At 43.0% G+C, this 25,747-nt stretch overlaps 1 protein-coding gene across 3 annotated transcripts; it reads right to left on the minus strand.

The window, feature by feature from the left end:
- Nucleotides 1-1,419: 1,419 nt before the first annotated feature.
- Nucleotides 1,420-24,854, minus strand: LOC142102311 (cdc42 effector protein 2-like). Of its 3 annotated transcripts, none has more exons than XM_075187113.1 (2): nucleotides 24,806-24,854; nucleotides 1,420-6,123 (listed from the first exon to the last, which is right to left on the minus strand). In XM_075187113.1, exon 2 carries the CDS (start codon nucleotides 5,954-5,956, stop codon nucleotides 5,258-5,260), a length of 699 nt encoding a protein of 232 aa, XP_075043214.1. In that variant the 5' UTR covers nucleotides 5,957-6,123; nucleotides 24,806-24,854; the 3' UTR covers nucleotides 1,420-5,257. The 3 variants fall into 3 exon arrangements, with proteins under 3 accessions (XP_075043214.1, XP_075043212.1, XP_075043211.1); XM_075187111.1 differs by lacking the exon at nucleotides 24,806-24,854 and adding an exon at nucleotides 21,788-21,932; XM_075187110.1 differs by lacking the exon at nucleotides 24,806-24,854 and adding an exon at nucleotides 21,735-21,932.
- Between the last annotated feature and the right edge of the window lie 893 nt (nucleotides 24,855-25,747).

Raw genomic sequence — 25,747 nt, forward strand, 5'->3', positions numbered from 1 at the left:
TAATGAAGCCCCATCAGGCCCCATGTATCTACTTTTTCAGAAATATACCTATATCTACAGGATGGAAAAGGATGGATTTGCAGGCCAAGATCAGGGGAGGGCTGGCAAATTTTAGCCCGGGCGGGGGCAAGACTCAACTTAGCCCGCTATGGGAACGGCCCGGGGGGCGAATGCAAGCGGTGCAAAACTTTCCACCAGCCAGTGAGAGAATTTGGGCAGCTCTGTGGCACTCCTTGGATGCAGGAGTGTGTCCAATTTTGTACCAACATGAATAAATTAGATTTTGTTGGATGCGAAAAACCGAAATGTTTAAATGAAAGTAGAGGGTGATCTTAATGTGGTATATGTTTTATTTATATATCGCTATTGTTGGGAAAATTTACTCCATAATAACAACATTTTGGGGGTCAACCCTGCACAGGGTCCTGCTCTTAGATGCTTCAGTCACCTTGTGTTAGAACTGTTATTGTAGTAATAACACAGACCCACAACAAAAGTAATGTAGAGATGGAGATTTTCTTTCTATATTGTGGACGTGACATAATGCTGCTGCCTGATGAAGTACAATAAGTACTACAGGGAGGAGGAAGACATAGGGGCATATTCAATTGTTTGAATATCCCGCCGCGCTACTGTTATTACGGTAATAGTAAGCCGGATTTTAGCTCGCGGCTCAGGGAGCTGCGAGCTGAAATCCAGCGAGAAAACTACCGTAATAACGGTAATAGTGCACGGAGCGTGAGATTTTTGGCGTTTCCGCCGACAATTGAATATACCCCATAGAGGTGAAGAAGGATGGGAAGTGGTGGGCGGAGTCTAGCCACACCCTCTGTGCCTGCAGTCACTCCCCCTCCAGTGGTATAGGTGGACCAGGCAATGGATATTGCACAGGGCCCTGAATCTGCAAAGGTGGTACCTACATGGGGTAATGTACCCCCCACTGTAAACTACACAGACATTAAGAGAAGAGATGAGTTCAGTGAACTTATAAAGGCACAAGGCCACAGATGAGAGCCTTTATATAGGCCACAGAAATCCAAGCGGATTTCTAATATGAGCTTACAGATATTATTTACACATTTATTAGCAACACATGAGTTTTATTTAGATATATAATATATAGATATCAGAGAATTAGTAAACACAGCTTGGCATAACAAAATATAACAAGTTACACAGGTTTTTTTTTAGTTGTTTTTTTTTATTAAAACGAACAAAGAAATGTCTCTTTATAAGGGAATGTCTCTAAATAGTAATCAAAAATAAATACTTCATTTTTAGAAACAATGTATCAATAGAAATGCATTGTTACAAGGACTGATTTCCCTTTAAAGTAAAAATTAATTATCTCAATATCCATGCAGAAAACACAGCTGAGGTCTAGTCTGAAACAAAAGTAACATATTTTCAAGATGGGTATAAATAAAATGTATTATTTGCAGTACTACCAATACTGTCCAGCAGAGGGCAGAAGGAAAATGACAATGGAGGTGACACTATATAAGAATCAGATCCACTGGACTGGACAAGTTTTCCCAATCATTGTTAAGAGAGACCGTCATCATTTAGGCTAATGGTGCTCAAGCTTAGCAGGAACCCCAAGTGCCAGTCTAACATTTTTCCGGGACTCCAATAGAGGTGGTTCCCAACACAATGTATTTCATATTCATAAAACCGGGAAAAAAACCATTTATTTAACTTGGCAACAAATGAAACACGGGACTTTCACAACTGCTCTCTGCACAAAGTCTTCATTAGATTAATGACTTATAGGAACACTTCCCGGTTACATGACAAACCACTGGTCTCAGGGGAATACATGGAAATTACTTTCTAGTTTAGCAGAATGATGTAGTCATACATATGTGGCAACTCTGTAATCTGCTGCAATAGCCAATACACCCACTTATTACATCTTTATCAATCTAAAGCTTAGTGCTTAATCCTCAGTAGTTGCCAAATCTCTTTTGTCGAAAATGTGATGTTAGTGTGTTTGCTTTATATTTTCAAATACAATATTTTGGGGTAGAAATATACATATAACTATAGCTTATCTCATATATCTGCCGTCACCCTTCTTTAGAAAACACCTGTGGGTGTCACCCTTGAGTTTTACAGGTCATAGGTCTCTTATATTAAGGATCAAATAAGCTCTTTTCGCTTATACTATGGACCATCTTAGACTTGATTCGTGTGCTCCATATATCACATGTATCTCCTATACTAGCCACTATCTGAGGACTACATGGTGGAAAATGGGAGTGACATCATATCATTGGCTCTTCAGTCTAGGAGTGTGGGGCCTAGGTGTGACATCATAGCCAAGTGACGCACTCCCACTGCCAACATGAAGGAGCAGCAGCCTCACATGGAAGAAGCTGCCGGCCACTTCTCTTTCATGTCAGTGTCTGCGCACTGTGAGGGGGCAGTGTGTGGGCATTAAATTACCGTATGATTGACATTATCTCACCCAATCTGTATTTTAGGCACCCACTAACCACCTAGGCTACCGGCTCTGGGCGTTTCACTTACCATTAATCTCTCTTATGCTACAATCACCTGAGAACTTTGCCTGGTGTTCCACCTACTATATATCTTTCCTATTCTATTGAGTGACTGAGGACTTCACCATAGAGTTCTACATATCTTATATCTTGCTATACTAGGGACCACTTGAGAACATGGCAGCCTTTGGCATACTTGCCTACTCACCCGGTAAGTCTGTGAGACTAATTTCAGGAGAGCTCCCGGGAGAGGAGGCCATGCTCCTGGTTCCCTCCTGTCCTTTTTGTAAAGCGGGCGGATCCTTATGACGATATAAGGTCAAGTGAAGGTGAAAGAACCAGGTTAAGACTCAAGCACTGAATAAGCTTTCAGTTGAAGGATGGTAACCAAGCACTGGGTAATGTATATGTTATACATACATATATGCTACCCCTCTGTGCAGGCTATAAGCAAACTCAGAGGGTCGTGTCTCCTCCATTTCTAGCTGTGCTCATCCATATTTTAGGTCCTTACTTTACCTGGCCACAATGATGTCATACCCTGGCCCGAGGATGTAGTACACGGTGGTGGTCACTAACGCGACTACCACTACACCGACAAGGACTTACCCGACTTGATAAGGTAGAAGGTGCCAATGACAATAGGATGGTAACAGCGAAGCTTTGAAAAGAGGACTTTGCAGAATCGCGATCAATACAGAAGCCGGCACACAGAAAGTCATGTGACCACCTCGGACTGTACTAATATTAGGGGGGTTTAATGAGTAATGCAGGGAGTCGCACAATGTAAAACATTTTACAGCAACCCTTCTACTTGGTACATTTTCAAACCCCCTCCATTACTCATTAAACACCCCTGATAGTACAGTCCAAGAAAGTCACATGACTTTGTGTGCGGGCTTCTGTATTGATCGTTGTTCTGCAAAGTCCTCTTTTCAAAGCTTCACTGTTCTACTCAGAGTCGGGGACACGTACCCCACCCGTAGTGCATATCCCTTTCTACTTGCCCCATTCCTATTGTCCTGTAAGGGGATAATCACCAGTCAGTGGGACTGATAGGAGAGCTCTGATGGAGGTAAAAGGATTATGGGGAAAACAGAGGAAGTTATGCTGACTACGTTATGTCATGAGATTTATCAAGCAGACTTACCATCATAAAAACTACCTGAAGTCCGAAAAAACTGTATATTTATACTTTCCTACTTTAATATTTACATTAAACAGAAAACAAGGAAAAATAAAAACTGTAGGGTTAGAGTCCCATTAATAAAACCTTTTTCCAAAATGTTGAATTTTCTTTACCCCACCAAGAACTCGACTTCAAATCAATTTCTGTAACTTGGGAGGAAATGAAACTCAGGATAGCAGAAAACCTTTGAGGTCCAACATAGATAAAGGTGACAGATTCATATCAGGGATGTGATGGCAACTATGAAGTCTGAGTAAGCCATATATTTTCCATTGTATGTTAAAATATCATCCACAATTGTGGATGGTCAGGTCCACCAAGTGGGGGCAGCCATTTTTTTGTGCTGATCTAATTACTCATGAGCATGTCATCTATTAATTTACTAGGAACCAGAGATGTCACTATCTCGACTAAACCAATCGTCATAGTAATGGCCCAGTGAAGTCACTAGCTTGACTAAAGCAACAGTCAATGGAATGGCCAAGGGATGTCACTAACTTGACTAAATCAATCATTACAGAAATGGCTTTGTGTTGTCACTAGCACGACTAGACCAATTGTCACTGCAATGGTCCAGTGATGTCACTTGTTCGATCAAACCAAGAATCACGGGAATGGCCAAGTGATGTCACTAGCTTGACTAAATCAATCATTACAGGAATGGCTTTGTGTTGTCACTAGCTTGACTAGACCAATTGTCACTGGAATGGTCCAGTGATGTCACTACTTCGATCAAACCAACAGTCACGGGAATGGCGCCAAGTGATGTCACTAGCTCGATTAAACCAATCGTCATGGGAATAGCGAAGTGATGTCACTAACTCGAGCAAACCAACAGTCACGTGAATGGCCAAGTGATGTCACTAGCTCGATTAAACCAATCGTCATGGGAATGGCCCAGTGATGTCGCTAGCTCAACCAAACCAACAGTCACGGGAATGGCCTAGTGATGTCACTAACTCGACCAAACCAACAGTCACGTGAATGGCCCAGTGATGTCACTAGCTTGCCTAAACCAATCGTCATGGGAATGGCCCAGTGATGTCACTAGCTCGACTAAACCAATAATCATGGGAATGGCTCAGTGATGTCACTAGTTCGACTAAACCAATCGTCACAGATATGACAGTAGTGATGCCATGAGTTTATAATTCTTATCATATGTGTTGGCAGGAGTTCTACAGCTCCAAAAAGTATGATTGACTGTCTTAGAGTCATTGAGTTGTGTACGGGACAATACTAAATAACTAATTCAAGGTACTGGATGTTAAATCTTCCTGTAAATAATAAATCAGTTTAGAGATGAGATTGTATCAAAAATAATATGATTTTCTATGGGTTTTATACCAGCAAAGTTAACTATATATCATAATACCCATTGTGCTAATATAAAATGCTGTTTCTTTGACAGGAGCCACTGATCACAGAGAGATATTGTCCAGATGACAGTAGTTTGACTGACTGGACATCTGCCATCACTGTTCCTCTCTGGAGCATTCCTGTACAATAATAAATAGTGTCCATAAATGTCTATATACAAAATAGTGGAGTGTTCATTTAATCCTTAAGATTTGTAACCATCCATTATCCTCAAGACATCATCCAGGATTGATGGTCCGAGATCCAGCTCCAGACCGAAGAAAGATTCCGAAGGAGAAATGTCCTGTTCGTGGGTGCCTGAGTTGTCCTCTTGTGATAAGTCTCTCCCATGACCCGAACTGAACATGCTGCTTTCAGTCATGGAACCCTCAGATGAACTAGTTGACGTGGTCAGAAACCTGCTGCTTTCTTCTTTTGAGAAAGAGGAGAAGGACATCTCCTCTTCACCGCGAAAACATCCATCTCCATAGCTGACAGACATGGATCGTTGGCTTGGGACTTCTTCCAAGTGGAGTCTGGGTGGTTTTGGAGGGGCTCTCTCTTTGCTCTGTGTGCCACTGAACACAGGAAGGGACACTGCACTTTTTAGGAAGGGTCGGAAACTTCCATCACTGTCATGAGAGCGAAACTCTTGGTCCAGACTAGTGTCTGTGCTGTGGATGGTCAACTTACGTCCCTGGTTTGGAAGTAGGTCATACTTCCCCTGCAAGAAGGATAGCTCCCCAAACATGTCTTCTTCTCCATCCAGTCCTATGTGAGCACTGTGTCTGAAATCCCCTAGAGGGGGGCTAATCATCTCCCTCGATAAAACATCTCGCAGTTTTGGCTTTTTGCCTCGCTTGGGAGTTGATGTTTTCAAATAGATCGGAGTTTTTGCTGGCATCTCGGATTTAAATACTGGGGATAGATTTAACTCTATGAAGACCCTTTCAATGACCAGACAAGTACCCCACAGGGCCCTCACAGAAGCTTGGGGGACAAGGTCTCCATAATTCGGGAAATAACTTCACACTTGGACAAAGGCCTTGCTTTTGCAATCGTCAAGCAGATCTGAAAGATAAACATTATACATTAAACTTGGTTATTGGAAACATACATATCCTCCCAAATATATTCAGCTGACAACAAATATTTTATAGGTCAGAGCAGCCAATCAGTCACATAACAGTGGAAACGCATTTTTAGGGGCCCATATGTTATTATGTAACAGAAAGAACGTATCAGTTAAAATAATCTCTGCCACCAAAGTCCAGAGGGTAAATGTATCAATCTGCGGTTTTTGCAAGTCGCTGATAATCAGCAACTTTGCAGGGCAGAAAACGTTAATGTCTTTAAAGGCAAGTTTTGCAAAAACCGCAGATTGATACATTTACCCCCAGGTTCCCAAACTTCAACCATTGGGAGGTAGGTTCATTTTGACACCCTTGCACTTTTTTCAAGTAACTCACAATTTCCTCTAAACATAGATAACAGCATAAATGAACAACAGTATTTGGGCTCAACAATTCTTTCACTATTAACATTACAGAACCTTTGCTTTTTATTCTGATTTTAATACAGTATACCCTTATAAATGAGAAACTGAAAAGAAATGGCATTGACAAAATTATTGACACCCTAAACTTAATGTTTGGTAGAGCAGCCTTTGGTCAAAATAACTGCAACCAGCTGCTTCCTATAGCCGTGGATGAGCTTCCTGCACCTCTCTACTGCTAGCTTGGTCAACTCTTCTCGTGCAAACTGCTCCAGTTCTCTCAGATGTGAAGGTTCCGTCTCTCAACTGCTGTTGTCAGATCTGTCCACAGGTGTCTATTGGATGTAGATCTGGACTCATTACTGGCTACTTCTGAACAGTCCAGTATCTTCTCCCATTTCTGGATGCTTTTTGAAGGTTTTTTGGTGTTCTTGTCCCATGACCTTCGATGAAGACCCAGCTTTCTGACACTGCATTCAACATTGCACTCCAGATTCATGATGCCATGCACATGTTGAAGATAGAGCACAGCAACCCCAAAACCTCACTGAACCTCATCCATGTTTGACTGAATAAAAGATTTTGTTTTCTTTGAAAGCTTAATTTTGCTTTCTGTAAACATAGAGACGATGAGCTTTACCAAAAAGCTCTAATTTTGTTTCGTCTGCCCACAGGACATTCTCCCAGAAGGAACTTGGCTTGTTCAGGTGTGTTTTGGCAAACTTTAGTCTCTCTCACTCAGCAGTGGGTCTCTCCTACCATATAACTCCCTTTCATGGAGTTGGCAATGGATGGTGTGAGTTAAGACTGTCGTACCTTGTGTCTAAAGGTCAACAATGTGCTGCATTAAGTTTTCTCTTGTGGCCATGCCCAGGAGGTTGGCTAAAGTACCACGGGCCTTAAACTGCCTAATAACATACCGTACGGTGGAAACAGGAACAACATGGTCTCTGGAGACTGTTTCGTAGCCTTGAGATTGTCCATGCTTGGCTACAGTCTTCTATATGACCTCCTCAGGCAATTCCCTGACTTTATTTGTTTTCTAGATGCTCCCTGCAGTACACACAGTGACACAGAACAGGAGAATGCGTTATTTTCTCTATTTAACCTCATTTAACGAGTGATGTTCTTATATTGCAGGCACCTGTTACACACCACAAGTGAGTTCAGTGCCAAAGTGTAGGAGAATCACCTGCTCGACATCTAATTATTTCTAACTTCTTCTATGAGGTGCCAATAATTTTGTCCGGCCCATTTAAGGATTTCTGTGTGGAATAAGCTACGACTTAGTTAACTTTTCTGGTTTTTGTATTTTATTCCACTGCTAACCAGAAATACATACGTGGATACCAACATATTTTTTAATTCCAATAATTCTTAGAAGATTATTATAGAAAACTGTACCAATATTTTTTAGCCACGGCTGTAAATCAATCTGGAAGGTTGGCATAGCGATAAAAATAACTGTGCTCATTTCATGGAATTTGTATAAATAGATTTCCGGGGTAAACCAGAGTCTGTGGGATAAGCTTCCTTCCCCTTAAACAAACAGGATGGACGCCCTTCCACATAAAGTCACAAAATAGTCATCTGTCACAGTAACTTTCATCCCGCATGGCCACTGAGACGAAACCTCTGATTCAACAAAGCACTAATGAAAGGTCCTCATTAAGTCTTCTATCAAAATGGCATGTACACTAATACTAAAGGATCACTACATCTAAAATATCAGTTACTTTAAATTCTTATATTTGTCTATTATATATCATCATAATCATCATTTATTTATATAAGTGGCAGCAGGCCAGCGAGCCAATCAGGGCTCGCTTCCCGCTGCTGGCCAATCAGTGGCCGGACAGACGAGCCAATGCTATTTTATAAGGTGTCTACTGTAAACTTTGTGGAAAAATATTTGTACTTGTTACAAGGAGATTAGGAGATAACTGGAAAAAAAAAATAAACCCTCCCGTTCATTATCATGATGACCTAGGAAGTAGCATGTGGCACTTTTAATATAAGCTACAGCAGAAACTTCAGCTGCAGTTTTACATTAATGATTTGTAATAAATGTGGAGGGCGCAGAATTATGGCTGCCTTTAGTTCAATAGATTCCCTTTGCTGTAAGAAGCATTTTGTCCCAGCAGGCAGATGGCCGGAGAGCTGATCTCATAGATTAAATCAGATAGCACTCACAGCCCAGCTGGTTCCCTCCATTAATGAGAAATACCGGATTCATCGCAGGTTATATCTCTGTCTTTCCCCTTAAGTGGGAAGAGGTCGGAGAATTTTCAATGTATAATACCCAGGTGGTCTCGGTAAAACATGTTTCCATCTGCTGTAACTCCCCATTTCCTAGGTCATTCATAATAAATGTACTCAACCTGCTGCCGGTCCACCCCCACTGATACTAAGACCTCCGATCCTATTACAGTCTCTGCGCCACCCCTCCCCTCCCCTGTCTCTAACACTGCTTCTCCACACCTTGCTGCAATAACCCATCTGTATTCATTACCTTACCCTCTCAGATATTTGGTCTGTGTCACGTGGTGGGTGGTGTGAGGGTTACAATTTTCCTTTGCACTCTGCACTTACTAAAACCATTAATTGTGCTGCTAGTATTATAAGTATGGAGGGGTGCTAAGTCTTGTCTTGGCTTCACATATAATAATGCAATATGGGAAGCCAAATATATACAGCAATACCAACAGCGCCATCTGCTGGCACATGAAGGAAAATCTTTTTCTTTTTGATGGTCATACTACTCAAGAGTGCACGAAAAAGTTCTATACATATTGCACACAGCCCTATCTGTATAAACTGTCAAAGGTGCAATCTCATCTCCAGTGCCAGGACTGGTGTCAATTTGCTATATCTCTACCTAACCCAGACATCAGGTTCCAGTCTGGCTCTATGGCTGCACCTGAGATGTGACCAGAGATTACAGCTGATTAAAGTCACAGAACCCTGGATGCTATTAATGCAGACGGCAGTGCATGTATATATATAGCTGAGATTATTTAGTCTGCAGCATCAGCAGATTCAACGGCAGCACATACATCATGTCAGTGGGTATTATGTTCCAATCCCCACATGACTGCATCATCGGTTTACCCAGACTGAATGTCTTACTGAGAAATATCAGACATTGACAAGATGTCAGGTATATAATGTATTCACCACATCAGGGGAGGGCTGGCAAATTTTAGCCTGGGATGTAAGGCTCGACTCAGCAGGAACATTTTAAAGGAAAAAAAAGCAGATGACTCCGTAACCCAGACCAAGGTAGCATTTGCCCCCAGCCCAGCCTGTCCCTGCACGACATCATCTTACTCTGATAATTTATACAGATATTTCTGTCTGTTACGGGGATCACCATGATGTCATTATCTCCGGCCACATTTCGAGTCATTCAGAAAATATTTATGATTATGTCATCTTTTTGAGCCAGACAAATGATGACATAATCTCCTGAAGACTGGTACAGGAATGGACGATGGCTGTGCCACCTTCCTGCTTGTTTACAAGCTAAAATTTATTGACTTACCTCCTGACATTTCAGATGGACACAGATGGTTGCTTACGATGTGTAATGAAGAATATATACTTTTTCTTGCATTAATAGACTCAGATTTTAATTATTCCATCATGCCTGAATATAAAATACAGATAAATTATACCAGGGATTGACTGGCAATTATTAGCCCAGGGACAATACTCAGCTAAGCAGCCTTTTAGGAACATTTTAAAGGAAAAACAATGCAGGTGGCCCAATGACCCAGCCCAAGGTGGCTCACTATGGGACTGGTACGGAGAGCACATGTCCCCTTGTCCCCCATCCCAGCCTGCCCCTGAATTAGACATACATGATAAAGAGGCAAGTGCCGGGGGCCTGATCATGGCGGGGGGCCTGATCATTTGCAACAAATTTCATCATCATTGCCCAAGTACTTCACAAGATGATGAGATACGGGAGGCTGGCCTACTGTTCTGGGAGACTCTCTGAAACTCGGGAACCTTCAGGACAATCCAGAAGAGTAGGTAAGAATTAAATTAGACCACACCCCTAATCCAGCCAAACTACCCTCTTATACTGAATTCTGGCAGCCAATGGGAGTTCACTGTAGGAGGAGTAACTAAGTGATGCATCTGGTCTGGGGTCAGTTTTATACACTACCTACCTGGCTGGAGCTTGCTTATCTCTCTATCCATTAGAATTAAATTCTTCTTTCAACATTAGCCACCAAGATTGGACTTTGCTTTTGTACACTAGCTACCATGAATGGGGTCTGTTTTTCACTCTAACCACCAAGTTTAGGGTCTGTAGTCTACACTAGCCAATTTTTACACTATGCACCAACATTGGTTGATTTAAACAGGAGGTTGGTGCTAGCACTTATTCACATGCAGTGATGGCGTGTGTGGGGAAGGGGGGGGGGAACGCACAACGTTGACCTAGAGGGGCGAAAAAAATAATCAGTCCTGCTTCTATGTAGATTACTAACGGAAGTCATGTTAAAATTGTAAAGTTTTATCTCTAACCTCACTGGTTTGACATTAGAGGCCAAATTATGCGCCAAAAATTATTGCCTAGCAATTTTAAAATTAAAAAATCTAGTGACGCTATCGTATAAGAATAAGAACTGAGATCTGCGTAGGAACTAAGGATAATAAATGCTTTGCTGTATCTTTAACTGAGTATACTCTGGAGTGTTAATAGTTAACTATTGGATATGCCCATCCGGTGTCATAGGGGAGGAGTACAGAGGCTATAAGTTGGATGGGCGGAGTTTTATTCAGCTTTGCAGATCTGGATGTTGCCCACCCACCCTCCCTGCTTCGTTGATTCCTGGGAACGTGAGGAATCGGCTGGATACTGTTCAGGATTGGTATCAGCTGGATGCGGTCATGGTTGTCCGCGAAGATGGATGGAGTTTTGGCCGGAAAACGCAGTGCAGTCAATGACCAGTGGTTGGTTGGGCGCACATTTGCGGTATTGGGCACATTGAACCCACCTCTCTTTGAGTGAATCGGCTATTAGTCTCGGTTCAGGTACCGCCCCTGTGGGTTTCCCTGTGGTTGCTTTCCGTATAGCCCAGAGGATGGGCGGGTTCGGTAGAATTGGGACGTGGTGCCCCGTCCAGGTAGATATGTGCGCCCGGGGTGTGATTGGTTGGTCCCCCACTTGAACCCAGGGGTTTGGCTGTTCCCCAGATGAGAAAGTCCCAAGGATATGCTAGGACAGTTGGGTTTTGCCTGGAGCACGTCGACTGACTGCTTTATTCTCCTCCACCATAGTTAAATAAATCATTTAATTTTGCCACACAAGTTTCGTGTCGTTACTCTAAGGTAATAGTTGGATAAGATGAAGAAGGTAAAAGAGATTAAGATATCAGACATAAGACTTTTATAAAGAATATAAGAATAATTTTTTCCTATAAAAATAATTACATTTTTAGCTTTAGTCAGTTTAAAAGCAACATTTTAGTCCAGGAAAGCAGTCGCAATGGATATCGAATGTCATGTGACCAAGATAAAACAAGGTATCTAGATAGTGAGTAACGCAATTTTTAAAAGACATAAGATTAGAGTTCGGGAGAACCTTGACATGCAACAAATCACATCTCATGACCGGTATCTGTTGGATCCCTATGAGGCTGCGGTTACACTCTCTACTATCTGTTAGGCGATTGCGTGACAATCTGGGAAAGATGCAGCATGCTGTACATGTTGTCACGTCACATCAGTTGTCTGCTGATCACATCCTTTACCATGAATGGGATTTGCATGGTCATTGTTATGTTATATTATATTGTTGTGTTGGGTCACAAGTTGTATGCAATATTTTTTTTGCATTAAATTTGTCTCCATCACAAAAACGTTCACCTTAATTGTGTGTTTCCTGCAGTGACATAATACACTGTTGAAGGAGATCTCGTCTCGCTCTCCGTACTGGTCCCGGACAGGAATACCAGGGTGCAGAGCAAAGTGACCACCGAGTCTCTCTGATCAGGGCCCAGAGTGTCAGCATTTCCTTGCAGGAAGGCGGTTAAATTACATGTATCAGTCTCCTGTCTCCTGTCCAGATCTCCCAGCCAAAAATGTGTCAGTATGGGGGGTGCGGCCCGCCATCTGTCAGTCCATCCCTACTGCTACTCCCTTGCTGACTGCAGAAAGGTCAGGGGTGCAGAGTGGGAAACAAATGTTTGGGATCCTTATGATACAATATTCCTCTTGTTATATCTAAGCAAATGTTATCGATCTATCTACGTGTTACATGTTATTACACTTTCCTAATGTTAATTATGATGATATTCAAACTCATTTCTTGTGATTGTATCCCCAATATCAATGGTAAGACACCTAGGACTTTCAAGCTGTTGTATAACTACAAGTCCCAGCATGTTCAGGGTGTTACATGAGGCTTGAAACTCTATAATAGCTGGAGAACCGCACGTTGCCTAATCCTACCTTACATCATAATGTATTTTATTACCTTGCCTTATTAACGGGAGTCTGGATAAACTATAGGAACTGAGCCTACATTGTTAACAATTGGCCTTAATTTACAGGCGCAGTCTCAGCTTTGAAAGATTTGTCCCCGGGAATTTCCCTATATTTCTGTACTGATCAACTGCACAATAAAGTCATTATATACCCCACCTCGTTGTTCCGCGGGGGCGTGGCTGAGTGGGCAGTGTGCTGTGTCGAGGCAAATCACATCACTGCGCCCCACCGGACTTGTGCCTTGGACCAACCCTCAGGAAGTACCGGTAAGTGGCCTGATCTGCTTAGTTGCCTACTTTACTGAAAGGCCTAGAAAACTCACAAATTTCTAGGAGTTCTCTAGGGAGAGCATGCACCTTCCAGCATCATGCCCACTCCCCTTACATAATGGGTGGGGGCTGTATTATGCCAAGAATCGCAGCATTGTGCCAGGGGGCAGGGTCACGATAACACGATTTGGGCACTCTGCAATAGGATCTCCCCTGCGGGATCTCCTTGAGGGAATATCAAAATGTTGGCAAGTATGATTGTGACCACTTACTTCCAGAGTACCTGCAATCTACAAGGAGAATACTGCCCCAAATGTATACTTCCCAACATAGTCACTGTCCAAATCAGCGTCTTCTCAGCGGTACCACGACAAAATGGCAGTGGTCACGTCTCACTAGGGGCTATGTTAAAATTAAATCCGGCCTGTTACCTCTGATGTGCTGCTTGCCCGTCCTACCAGGTCTCCTAAAACATCCAAAGGTCTTGCACTGCTATTCTGTGTACTTGTTCTGCTGGCCTGATTCACATGGACAGCGCTGCTGATGATATAGTCAGTATGTGCGAATGGGAGGTATACGAAAAAGTGGCATTAATAACATCCCTGCCTGTCAGATTTGTATACAATAGAGCAATGCAGGACCATGGAATGCTTTATGGCATAAATGCACAACTCACTGGTACTAGGAGGTCTGAAAAATAATTATTGACAGCCCGCAGGAAGTAGGACAGATACTCCCGATATCCTGGGCACCCTTAGGATCTGTCCTGCACTGCACATACCTCCATCTTCACTAAAAATGTGTTGGACCTACGCATGCTTCTCCTATGAGAGCAGAGCAGAGGCCTAGGAGGGTAGTGGGGACCTCAGGGGTCTGATAGCGCAGCATCACTAGGCCCCCCCATCATCTCGGGTCCCGTAGTGGCCGGACCCCAGTATCGGTAGTTCCACCACTGTTAAGAGGGTTATATAGGGGTCAATACTGTTGATTCAGTGGCCCTACAGCCTGTTAAAGCAGTCAGAGAGCCACATATAGGTCGATTGAGCTCATATTACAACTGCATTTTGCTCCATGCCCGATAACGATCCAATAATTGTTTATAGAATCATCGCTGGACATCAGAGTAGCTTTCGGATCCCACACTGCCACATTGGGCAGTGTGGGGCAGCACGGTGGCTTAGTGGTTAGCACTTCTGCCTCACAGCACTGGTGTCATGAGTTCAATTCCCGACCATGGCCTTATCTGTGAGTTTGTATGGTCTCCCTGTGTTTGCATGGGTTTCCTCCTGGTGCTCAGGTTTCCACCACTTTCCTCCCACAGACACACTCCAAAAACATACTAGTAGGTTAATTGGCTGCTATCAAAATTGACCCTAGTCTGTGTGTCTGTCTGTGTGTGTGGTATGTTAGGGAATTTAGACTGTAAGCTCCAATGGGGCAGGGACTGATGTGAGGGAGTTCTCTGTACAGCGCTGCAGAATTAGTGGCGCTATATAAATAACTGATGATGATGATATCACAGCTGTAATATCACAACATATGTGGACACCTGTACTGTGATCTCAGTCTACACTGTTTTTTCCCGTGCATTTCATGTTAACCATCTGGTTGTTACTGATCAAGATCAAAATCTAAGTGGATGGGAACGAGTTTGGCCATAATGGCATGTCAACCCTAAAGTGGCAAAGGATTGGGTATGGACGATTTCCAGTCTTTCGCTCTTATCAGATCAAGTCAGTCTGATTGGATCTGTGCAATTTGTCTTTCTAAGTGTTTCCAAATTGGATTGGATTGCAACGTGCGTAACTAGCCCCCGGGGTATATAGCCACTCCAGGCTTACCAAGACATTTTACATGGTTGAGAATCTTACTATATCCAGTAGACCTACGACTAGTCTCCTCCAGGCTCTGTCCATATTGTACTACAATGACCCCTCAGAGTTTCCGTAACTTTGTTAATTGCAACGTTTCAAGGATTCTATTATTAAACAGCATAGTCCATTATTATAATATATCTCTAATATTACTATGTATGATAATATCATGCTATAAAAATGTGATGAGTGAGGATGGCAATGAAAGGGTTACAGCTTCCTGACTCCTCCATCTGCTCTATCCTCTGTTAGGGGCCATGGGGGGGACTCCAGGGGGGGTCTGAGGTGAGAGTTCACCCACTTCTCACAGTCTAAATGCCCTGGAACCGAGTATTCCTATTAACCCTTGCATCACCAGAAGCTCTCCAGAAGACAGAAACAACAGCCCAGAGCCATATGTCAGGGCTGTCAGGTTCCCCCCCCCAGGCGGAGGTACCAGTTCCACCCAAATCTCTCTTTATCTGCGGTAAAATTCCAGCGGGTCCTCAGTCTCCTAGGAAGCAGGAAGTATTTGTTTACATGTCTTTATATTAAGGTGGATTGTACTGAACAACAGTGGTTGCCAGTGTTGTGGGTATGTTGTCCTCTGTTTGTCTCAAGGTCTGTAAACTGTAAAGGGATGAAGAGATCTGGATTATAAACCTTGGGATTTTCCCACACGTTTGAAACAGAAAACGCCCATAGATCATAAAGTTTGCTCAGTGGTCCCTTCTTTGTAGTACAGTACAGGATCCTATTCTTACTAGTCTAACACAAAAGTGATCTGACAATATAAAAAAAACAGATCGCTCCTCCAAGCATATTATGTGCCACATTTTCAAAACCGCTCAGCAAAATAATTACCTGGCTCAAAAATTTGGAACGTTTTGGAGGCAGAATTTGGACTTTGGTGTTCCCACTACTACCCGATTCACACCACACAGGAGAATGGATTGACGTTAAAAAAACATTTACAGATATATTGGGGCATATTTAAGAAAGCACGATAGTGCTTTTAACGGGTCATTAAGGTCCCACAGTGTCCTCCGCAAATTTATTAAGGGTGCATCGCAGCAGATATCATGGATAGCTGCTGCTTTGCACTCCTCTTCGTTTTTGGGAGCAGTCACCATTCAACCTGGCCGCAATCTAACAAGTCCCGAAAAAATTTTTTTTTCGGGAACTTGTCATGTTAATGTACGCCAGAGCTGGCGTACATCATCGGAATGGAAGAAATCTAATGCTGTCAGCTCTGCTCCGAAGAGCAGAGCTGTACAGCGCATGTGTGGACGGATCACATGATCCCTCCCTGTCACTCAGCGCGCTCTCTCTGCAACGACAGAGAGGGGATCTGTGTGCGCATGTCCAGTTCTTGGAACTGGACATGCGCAATTGAAGAATGAAAAGAACGAGGAGAAGACCTGGAGGTAGCGCTTCCGAAGAGGGGGGTAAGTATGATTTTTTACATCGCAGAAACAGCAGTTTTTCGGAACTGCTGTTTCTGTGCAGGGCTGTACATAAATGTGAGAAATAGTTCAATCCTTATCATTGCGATAAGGATTGAAAACTACTTTTCACTTTATGTGAATATTGATAAATGTGCCCCATAATGCAGAACTAGAGATATCGCTAGAACATTTCATCGCTGTTCCGCTGTGAAAGTTGATTTGCTCTACACTTCTTCGCTCTCTCTACCATGATCCACGAGAGCACTAGTGCTGGGACAGTTGTTGTTGGATCAAGCAGGATTTTTTACATACTATATAACGGTCTGTTTTGTGGGAGGCCCAAGATTTATTGTTGACTATCCAGTGCTATGGAACTTGTGGCATCTTATAAGTAAACATGATTTAACTCATACTTGGCTGCTCTCCTACAATGTCCAGGAGACCTCCAAATTCCGGGGTGGTCTCCCGGACTCCCAGTAGAGCAGGCCACTCTCCTGCATTCTGTCCACTTCCTAGTGAAGGGAGGGGGCTATTTATATGAACTCCACTAAGGAGTCTAACCCACCCCACTAACCAAAAATAGCCCTTAGTTGGGAGGGGTGGGTGCACGGAAGGTGCAGTAAAACTCATGTTGGAGCCACAATAGGGGTGACCAGGAGCCCCAATAGTGGAGGAGCCAGATGAGTGGGTTCTCCATAGTTTGGTGGTGCCCCCAACATGGTGGCAACAGCGGTGTGACAGGAGGCCAGTTGAAGGAGAGGGGAAGAGTCCTATCAGCAATTGAGGGGGGTGGTCGCTGCTCAGTTTTCATTTGATGTTTTTTGAACTGAGAGGGCGTGGCGCCCAACTTCATTTGCATCACATCATAACACTGGATTAGGGTCTGCCCACATCATGACTGTGTTAAACACCCGTGTGTTTGGATGTGAGGGGGGTCCTCTGGTATTGGTTGTCTTTACCCACCAGCTAGCTGGGGCAGAGAGTACCACCTGTAATTGCAGCTATGGTCACTAGGGGCACCCTTCAAGCATACATACAGAATTAGAACTGGGAATTACCTAAAGCACACAGAATGAGTTAATAAGGGGTCTATTTATCAAGATCTTACAATACTGAAGATTTTCGATCTCACAATTTATCAATGAATGGCTGCCAGGGCAGATGAACGAATAGCTGGCAGTGGTAGGAGGAGTCTTACCCTTCACCAGACCAGTGCAGGGTCCCTCTGCGTATTTGTTGAGCCAGCGCACTAGACCTGGAAGCCGAGTTACAGAGTTGTATAAAAAAAAAAAGTACTTAAAAAAATACTATATTTACTTATTTTACTAATAAAGCATTTTTCCTTACAATACCCCGGGCTACCACCATTCTGGGATCACAGAAGCTATAGGAGGACAGTGGCAGTACTTAGGTTTCCCCAAGCATTGCCGGCCCGGGGGCTTTGATAAATAGAAAAAAAAGCCCTAAGTCCGACAGAAACTCCAACTTTACCGGATCTAGGTCTTTTCACCTGTTGATAAATAGACCCTTTAATACCGTGCCCTTCAGAACTACAGGATCACTTAGCACCAATTACATACAGTAAAATTCTAATCCCTAGGCCACAAATCATCCATCACTTTTCCTGAGAGAGATGTGAGGAAATACTTCTGAGGGTGAGGCTGAGGTTACAATGTAGGTATGTACACACAGGCACACAGCCAGACCGTGCAACTGTTATTATAACATTGCTGAACTCCTTCCGAAAAATTCTGGAGCATTGTAGATCTGCCCCCTGCACCCTCTGAAATTAAAGCCTGGGCAACGGCACTGTCAGCTGTCCCCCAGACTCCCTGCTAGCTTGGGGGAAAACCTTCCTCCAGCAGGACGGGAGAGGCTTCTTTGTGGTGGTGGAGGGGACAAGGTTATAAAGAAAAATATAATTTTTCAGTTGAGTGGCACTTTGAAGAGGTTCAACTTTAAAGTAATGTTTTACTGGAAATGGAAGAGTTCATCTATTTTAAGTGAACAGTTGAAGAATTCCACTCTAGATAAATGTAAACTGTTCTAGATTTTGACATGTTATTTAAACATCTCCACTAAATCAACTTTATAAAGACATCAGCTGTGTTTTGAAATCAAGTCGCTGAATTATGGTTTGTTAATCCTGTCAGTGAACAGCATCCATCAGAGACCTGTGGGGTACTTCGTATCACACAACAGTATATTAAAGCAACGATCCACTGAAAAAATTCAGGTGTGTTTTTTTTAACATAAATACCTGTGACAGGCTACTATTAATGGTTTAGGATTCTGGGCTACCATAGCAACCACAGTCACATGGCACATGGTATAGCGAGCACAGAGGCTTTGGGACACTCATCTGAGCTCTGCCTACAGTATGCCATCCTCCTTCTCCCCCTCTCTCGCTGCCATCACATGAGAGTGGTCAGCTTTTGGAAATGAGATAATGATTTGTATGATGATAGCTACGAAAAATGACTATCAGAAACTTGCTTAAAAATTTTTCTTATCTTGCTATTTAAAGTAGAAAAACATGCTGGTTTAAGTATGCTGTGGAAACATTTGTATCCAGAGAACACAGCTTTGTATTGTAACCCAGGGCAGCAAAAACAAACAACTTTGTTTGATCAAATAAAGATTTGGAAGAAAAGCATAGAAGGAAACTACCAAGATAAGGAAGTGCCAGTAAATGTTGGAGGAAGGCACTTAAAGCCAATAAGTTAAAGTATTCTGAAAGTGAAAAAAGCCCCCAAATATTACAAAACTCAGAAATGCTGGGATCCATCCAGTTATTGCAGACGTCTCAGACATGACATCACTAACAGCTCATAGTGAGTCTGCTCCTGCGTTACAGGTGAATAGCGAGTCATACGGGAAATATATATATTTAACATCACAGTCTGGTCTGGATTTACATTTTTGTCATCAATACATTTTTATTGAGAACGTTTTGCAAAGGTATGGGGTTCAGAAAATAAGAAGGGAGACAAATAGTTAAAAAATTGGGAGGGGGGATATGGGGGAACCCCCTCGCAGAGTGGATTTACATTTTTTTGATCCATTAGTCCACTTTTTTTCTGTGCTGTTCCATATCCCTTCCTAATCCTACCACTGTACCTCTCTCTGGTTCTATCCCCTGCTGTATCCCATATAAATATTTACATGTTTATCATATGTAACTAATAAACACAGGAAACAACCAAAATGATGATGTGCAAGGTCAGCGGCTGCTGCCCCTTTAACTCTTCTAGGCCCGAGCCCTAATCTCAATATCAGGAGATATTCCATAAGCAAACTGAGGGGGGGTTCCTAGTGCCTGTAAACCCCCCTCCAAGCATGAGGCACTGTATAATTGAGGTGGCTGGACCCTGCTCCCGCTTCACACAGCTCTGCTTGAAAAGGGAGAGCACCTAACAGTAGGGCACGCAGCATTGCCTATGTATATTATGGGGATAGGAAGAGTTGGAGAGCAGCCAAGCACTTTCTAAAATTATAGCCACGCCCCCATGCATGCTGGTCACGCCCACTGGTGGCGTGGTGTGGAAACCCCCCTCTACAAATCCTGCGTTTGCCCCTGTATCCCTATGCTGTCATATAATGAATGTCAGCTGTGCCCCTCTCATCCTGATATTTCCAGATTAATGTTACCAGGGGCGCACGCAGGATTGTCAGAAAACCCCCCAAAACACGAGAAAGAGCTGCTGCGCATGCGCCTGCGCATGCGCAGCAGCTCCGTATCGGCAGCGCTGTCCTATACAGCAGCTGCGGCGCTGTCAAAGAAGCATCCGCGGACGCTTCTTTGACAGCGCCGCGGCTGCTGTATAGGATAGTGCCACTATGGCGGCCACTTAGTTAGCGCAGGGGGGGGGTGCGCTACTGGTTACCTGATACAACATGACACAATATATACAGGTACATGACACTTATTGTAAGGGATTCAAACCTGCGTTACTTACAGTATGTTACTATTAGCTCCTTGTTGAGTTTAAGACATTGTTAGGATACTTAGAAATAATATCATTGTGCAAATAATAGCAGTAAATAATACAGATTATATGATTTATTTATGAACTCGCCTCTGCTTTTCTTATTGATTGCCTTGTTATGATTAGATTGTGTGACATTATTACAAAGCGAAAAGAAGTGTTAAAACTCTTTACCCAGAATCCACTGTGACGTATAAACATATCGCAATTACGTCTGATGAAAGTTTGATCCAAGCAGCTACTACTCTTTCAGGATAATAGGACTTTCTAACGTGACTTCTAAGCCACTCCCTCAGTTGGTCCTCTCCTATATGGAGACCACACGTGTAACCACTTTCCCTAGCCTAGACATAGGTGAGATTTCATGTGTCAGGACAGTACAACGTGCTCACAGACCTCAGACTATCACATTTTGCATCAATGCGTTGTACACATGCAAAGACTGGCCTAGACCAAGGAGCTTGCAATTAACCATACTCAGTTACAATCACTGGTAGATTACAATGATAGACTAGCACAAGTTAAGAAGTACATAGACTGATAACACAGACTAACCACTTTCTAGAAACATCATATAGAAACATCATACAATTATATGTAGATACTCTTACTAGGAACATTGTATAATTATACACATCGCTCCATTCTAGAAACATTATAAACTTATATAGCCCATTTCTATGAAGCTTCTAAAATTATATAATGTTTTTTTTATAATAAAAATGGTATAACTATATAGCAACTGTTTTTTAGAAACCTTATATAAAATATAGATCCTCTTTCAAGATTCCTGCATAATATCACATATTTCTAAGAACATTGCATAGTTATATAACTCAATTCTAACATACTGCACAGTCCCTATCTAGAAAGCCTGTGTAATTTATATAGTCCAATTATAAGAACAATAGATAATAAGCCATTTTGGATACATTGTTTTTATAGTCTCTGTCTAGAAATATGTCACCATTATATACAATCTTTCTAAAGACTTGAAGATTATATATATATATATATATATATATATATATATATATATATATTCTCGTTATACAAACTGTGCATAATGTACTGTCTCCAGAAAGACAGAGGTGAGAGTATTGTGCTAGAGGATTAGCACTGACCTGTGTTGGAGCAGTGGGAGATAAGACGTTATGAGCGTCCAGGGTTCCTTTACCTGTGTGATGTTCCTCAGACAGACAGACACATCAGTAGAGGACTATGGCACAGACCCTATATAATCCTCTCCTCCTGGTCAGACACAGAGCAGTCTCAGAGCTGAGAGTCATTCACTGCTGAGCACAGAGCAAGGAGGAGCCAGAACAGATTCACCTTCCCCTACCCTGACTGTGGAATCCCTAAAGACCCTGACGTCAGGCTCATTGTAGTAACCCCTCCATAGCTGGACACAGCCATATAGTACAGACATCCAGAAATAATATCCTGGTCACTATTATTAGTACAGGTTCAGTGCTGGGCTTCTATATCCAATATGGAGAGATCTCCTGCCTGGGTATTGTTATCAGGACTGGATCAGAGAGTGCTGGGTTTATACATTGGCCACAACATTAAAACCACCTGCCTAATATTGTGTAGGTCCCTTTTGTGCTGGAAAAACAGCTCTGACCCGTGGAGTCATGGACTGCACAAGACCTCTGAAGGTGTCCTGTGGTATCTGGCACCAAGACATTAGCAGCAGATCATTTAAGCCCTGTAAGACACGAGGTGGGGCCTCCGTGGCTCGGACTTATTTTTCCAGCACATCCCACAGATGCTCGATCGGATTGAGATCTCGGGAATTTGGAGGCCAAATCAACACATCTGATGTTCCTCAAACCATTTCTAAACAATTTTTGCAGTGTGGCAGGGTGCCATTAGCCTGCTAAAAGAGGCCACTGCCACCAGGGAATACCATATTATGAAGGGGTGTACTTGGTCTGCATCAATGATTAGATAGGTGGTACGTGTCATAGTAGCATCCACATGAATGCCAGGACCCAAGGTTTCCCAGCAGGACATTGCCCAGAGCATGACACTGCCTCCGCCGTCTTCCCTTCTTCCCATAGTGCATCCTGGTGCCAACTCTTCCCCAGGTAAACAATGCACACGCACCCGGCCAGCCACGTGATGTAAAATAAAATGTGATTCCTCAGACCAGGCTATCTTCTTCCATTGCTCCATGGTCCGGTTTTGGCGCTCTCATGTCCATTGTAGGCGCTTTCGGTGGTTGGACAGGGGTCAGCATGGGCACTCTGACTAGTATGCAGCTACACAGTCCCATATGCAGCAAGCTGCGATGCCCTGTGTGTTCTGACACCTTTCTATCATAGCCAGTGTTAACTGTTTCAGCTACAGTAGCTCTTCTATGAGATTGGACCAGACGGGCTATCATTCACACCCCACATGCATTGATGAGCCTTGGGCGCCCATGACCCTGTCGCCAGTTCACCGGTTGTCCTTACTTGGACTTCTTTTGGTAGGTACTAATCACTACATACTAAGATCACCCCACAAGACCTGCCGTTTTGAAGATGATCTGACCCAGTCGTCTAGCCATCACAAATGGTCTCTTGTCAAAGTAGCTCAGATCCTTGCACTTGCCCATTTTATCTGCTTTCAACACATCAACTTCAATAACTGACTGTGCACTTGCTGCCTAATATATCCCACCCCTTGACAGCATAGGCAAACCGAAGGGAGGTCCTAGTGCCTGGAAACCCCACGCCAAGCCTGGGGCATAGTATAATTGAGGTGGCTGGACCCTGCTCCCGCTTCACACAGCTCTGCTTGAAAAGGGAGAGCTACGTGCACCTAACAGTAATGTACGCAACATTGCCCATGTATATTATGGGGATAGGAAGAGTTGGAGAGCAGCCAAGCACTGTCTAAAATTATAGCCACGCCCCCATGCATGTTGGTCACACCCACTGGAGGCGTGGTATGGAAACCCCCCTCTACAAATCCTGCGTTTGCCCCTGGACAGGTGCTATTGTAACGAGAATATCAATGTTATTCACTTCACTTGTCAGTGGTTTTAATGTTGTGGTTGATCATTGTATGTCTGATATAGAGAGATCTCCTGACTGGTCATTATTATCAGGACAGGATCAGACAGTGCTGGGTTTCTATATCTAATATAGAGAGATCTCCTGACTGGTCATTATTATCAGGACAGGATCAGACATCGCTGGGTTTCTATATCTAATATAGAGAGATCTCCTGACTGGTCATTATTATCAGGACAGGATCAGACAGTGCTGGGTTTCTATATCTTATATAGAGAGATCTCCTGACTGGTCATTATTATCAGGACAGGATCAGACAGTGCTGGGTTTCTATATCTAATATAGAGAGATCTCCTGACTGGTCATTATTATCAGGACAGGATCAGACAGTGCTGGGTTTCTATATCTTATATAGAGAGATCTCCTGACTGGTCATTATTATCAGGACAGGATCAGACAGTGCTGGGTTTCTATATCTAATATAGAGAGATCTCCTGACTGGTCATTATTATCAGGACAGGATCAGACAGTGCTGGGTTTCTATATCTAATATAGAGAGATCTCCTGACTGGTCATTATTATCAGGACAGGATCAGACAGTGCTGGGTTTCTATATCTAATATAGAGAGATCTCCTGACTGGTCATTATAATCAGGACAGGATCAGACAGTGCTGGGTTTCTATATCTTATATAGAGAGATCTCTTGACTGGTCATTATTATCAGGACAGGATCAGACAGTGCTGGGTTTCTATATCTAATATAGAGAGATCTCCTGACTGGTCATTATTATCAGGACAGGATCAGACAGTGCTGGGTTTCTATATCTAATATAGAGAGATCTCCTGACTGGTCATTATTATCAGGACAGGATCAGACAGCGCTGGGTTTCCATGTCTAATTTAAATATGCTATGTTAAATTGCAACCTAAAATAAAAAAAACAATATATATATATAAAAATGTATACATTAACATGGGTTTCTATTTCTGAAATATAGCAAGTGACACTGCTGAATGCTAACGAAATGAACATACTAGTAGTGTATTCAGAAGACAAACCCATGCATGTCATGAAACACAGTGTTACATTATCACAGGAGGTGATTTGTCTCACAGACTATTAATCCAACAGGCAGGACTGGCAAACAGTAACTTCCTACCACACACACTTCATTACATTAAATATTACCTCTCTCCATGGTTGTTAGTGGACATGTACATTTATCATCCTACAACTGATGTTATCCACACTGAGCACTTCCCGTCACTGATTTCTAGAACTCTTTTCACTTTCACATCATTGTTCTTAAAGGGAACACATACAGCATTTTTTCATGCTAAACCAAAAGACCAGTATGTTCTTCCATGTGTCCATTCCGGTTTTGCAGATAAAGTTTTCCTTCTTATTCTTTCGTTTGTTTTACTGAAACATAGATTATTCAAAGTTCTCATTGGCCAGATGCAGGCTGATCATCTGCTGCCTGCTGTAAGGCTGGACAGGCTCTGCCAGCAGATACATTACTGACATGGGTCCGTGAGGCAGAAGGTTGCATATTTATTTAAACAACCACCACAAAACAAAACCTGAATAACCTATTGCCTGCTCCCATACCACCCACCTCCTCAACTTATCCTTCTGTGGTACCTTCTTCTCCTCATTCAAATAAGTGCTGATCTCGCCCATACTATAAAACTCCTCCTGTGGTCCTGCCTCTCTCTCTCTAACTACTGCCCCATCTCTCTTCTCCCTTACTCCTCCAAGCTTCCTACTCCCTCCTATATCCACTTCAATCTGGTTTTCAATCACTCCACTCCACTGAAACTGCACACACCAAGGTCACAAACGACCTCCAAAGTGCCAAATCTAAGGGTCATTTCCTCCTACTCATCCTTCTAGAGCTCTCTGTGGTATTCAACACCACTGACCAAGTCCTTGCGTGGTTGGCCTCCTATCTCTCCAACCGCTCCTTCTCTGTCTCTAATCCCGACTCCACTTTCCCTACCCTTCAGCGTCCCCCAAGGCCCATATTCTTGGCCCCCTGTTCTTCTCCCTCTTCACTTCCATCTGTGATCTCATTATCTCTTTGGACCTTCAATCTCACATCTATGTCGATTACACCCAATTCTACTT

The sequence above is a fragment of the Mixophyes fleayi genome, chromosome 9, assembly GCF_038048845.1.
Source record: "Mixophyes fleayi isolate aMixFle1 chromosome 9, aMixFle1.hap1, whole genome shotgun sequence".
NCBI lineage: Eukaryota > Metazoa > Chordata > Amphibia > Anura > Limnodynastidae > Mixophyes > Mixophyes fleayi.

Excerpts from the sequence above, each read along its gene's own strand:
- LOC142102311 (XM_075187113.1), bottom strand. The coding sequence starts at position 5,956 with ATGCCAGCAAAAACTCCGATCTATTTGAAAACATCAACTCCCAAGCGA.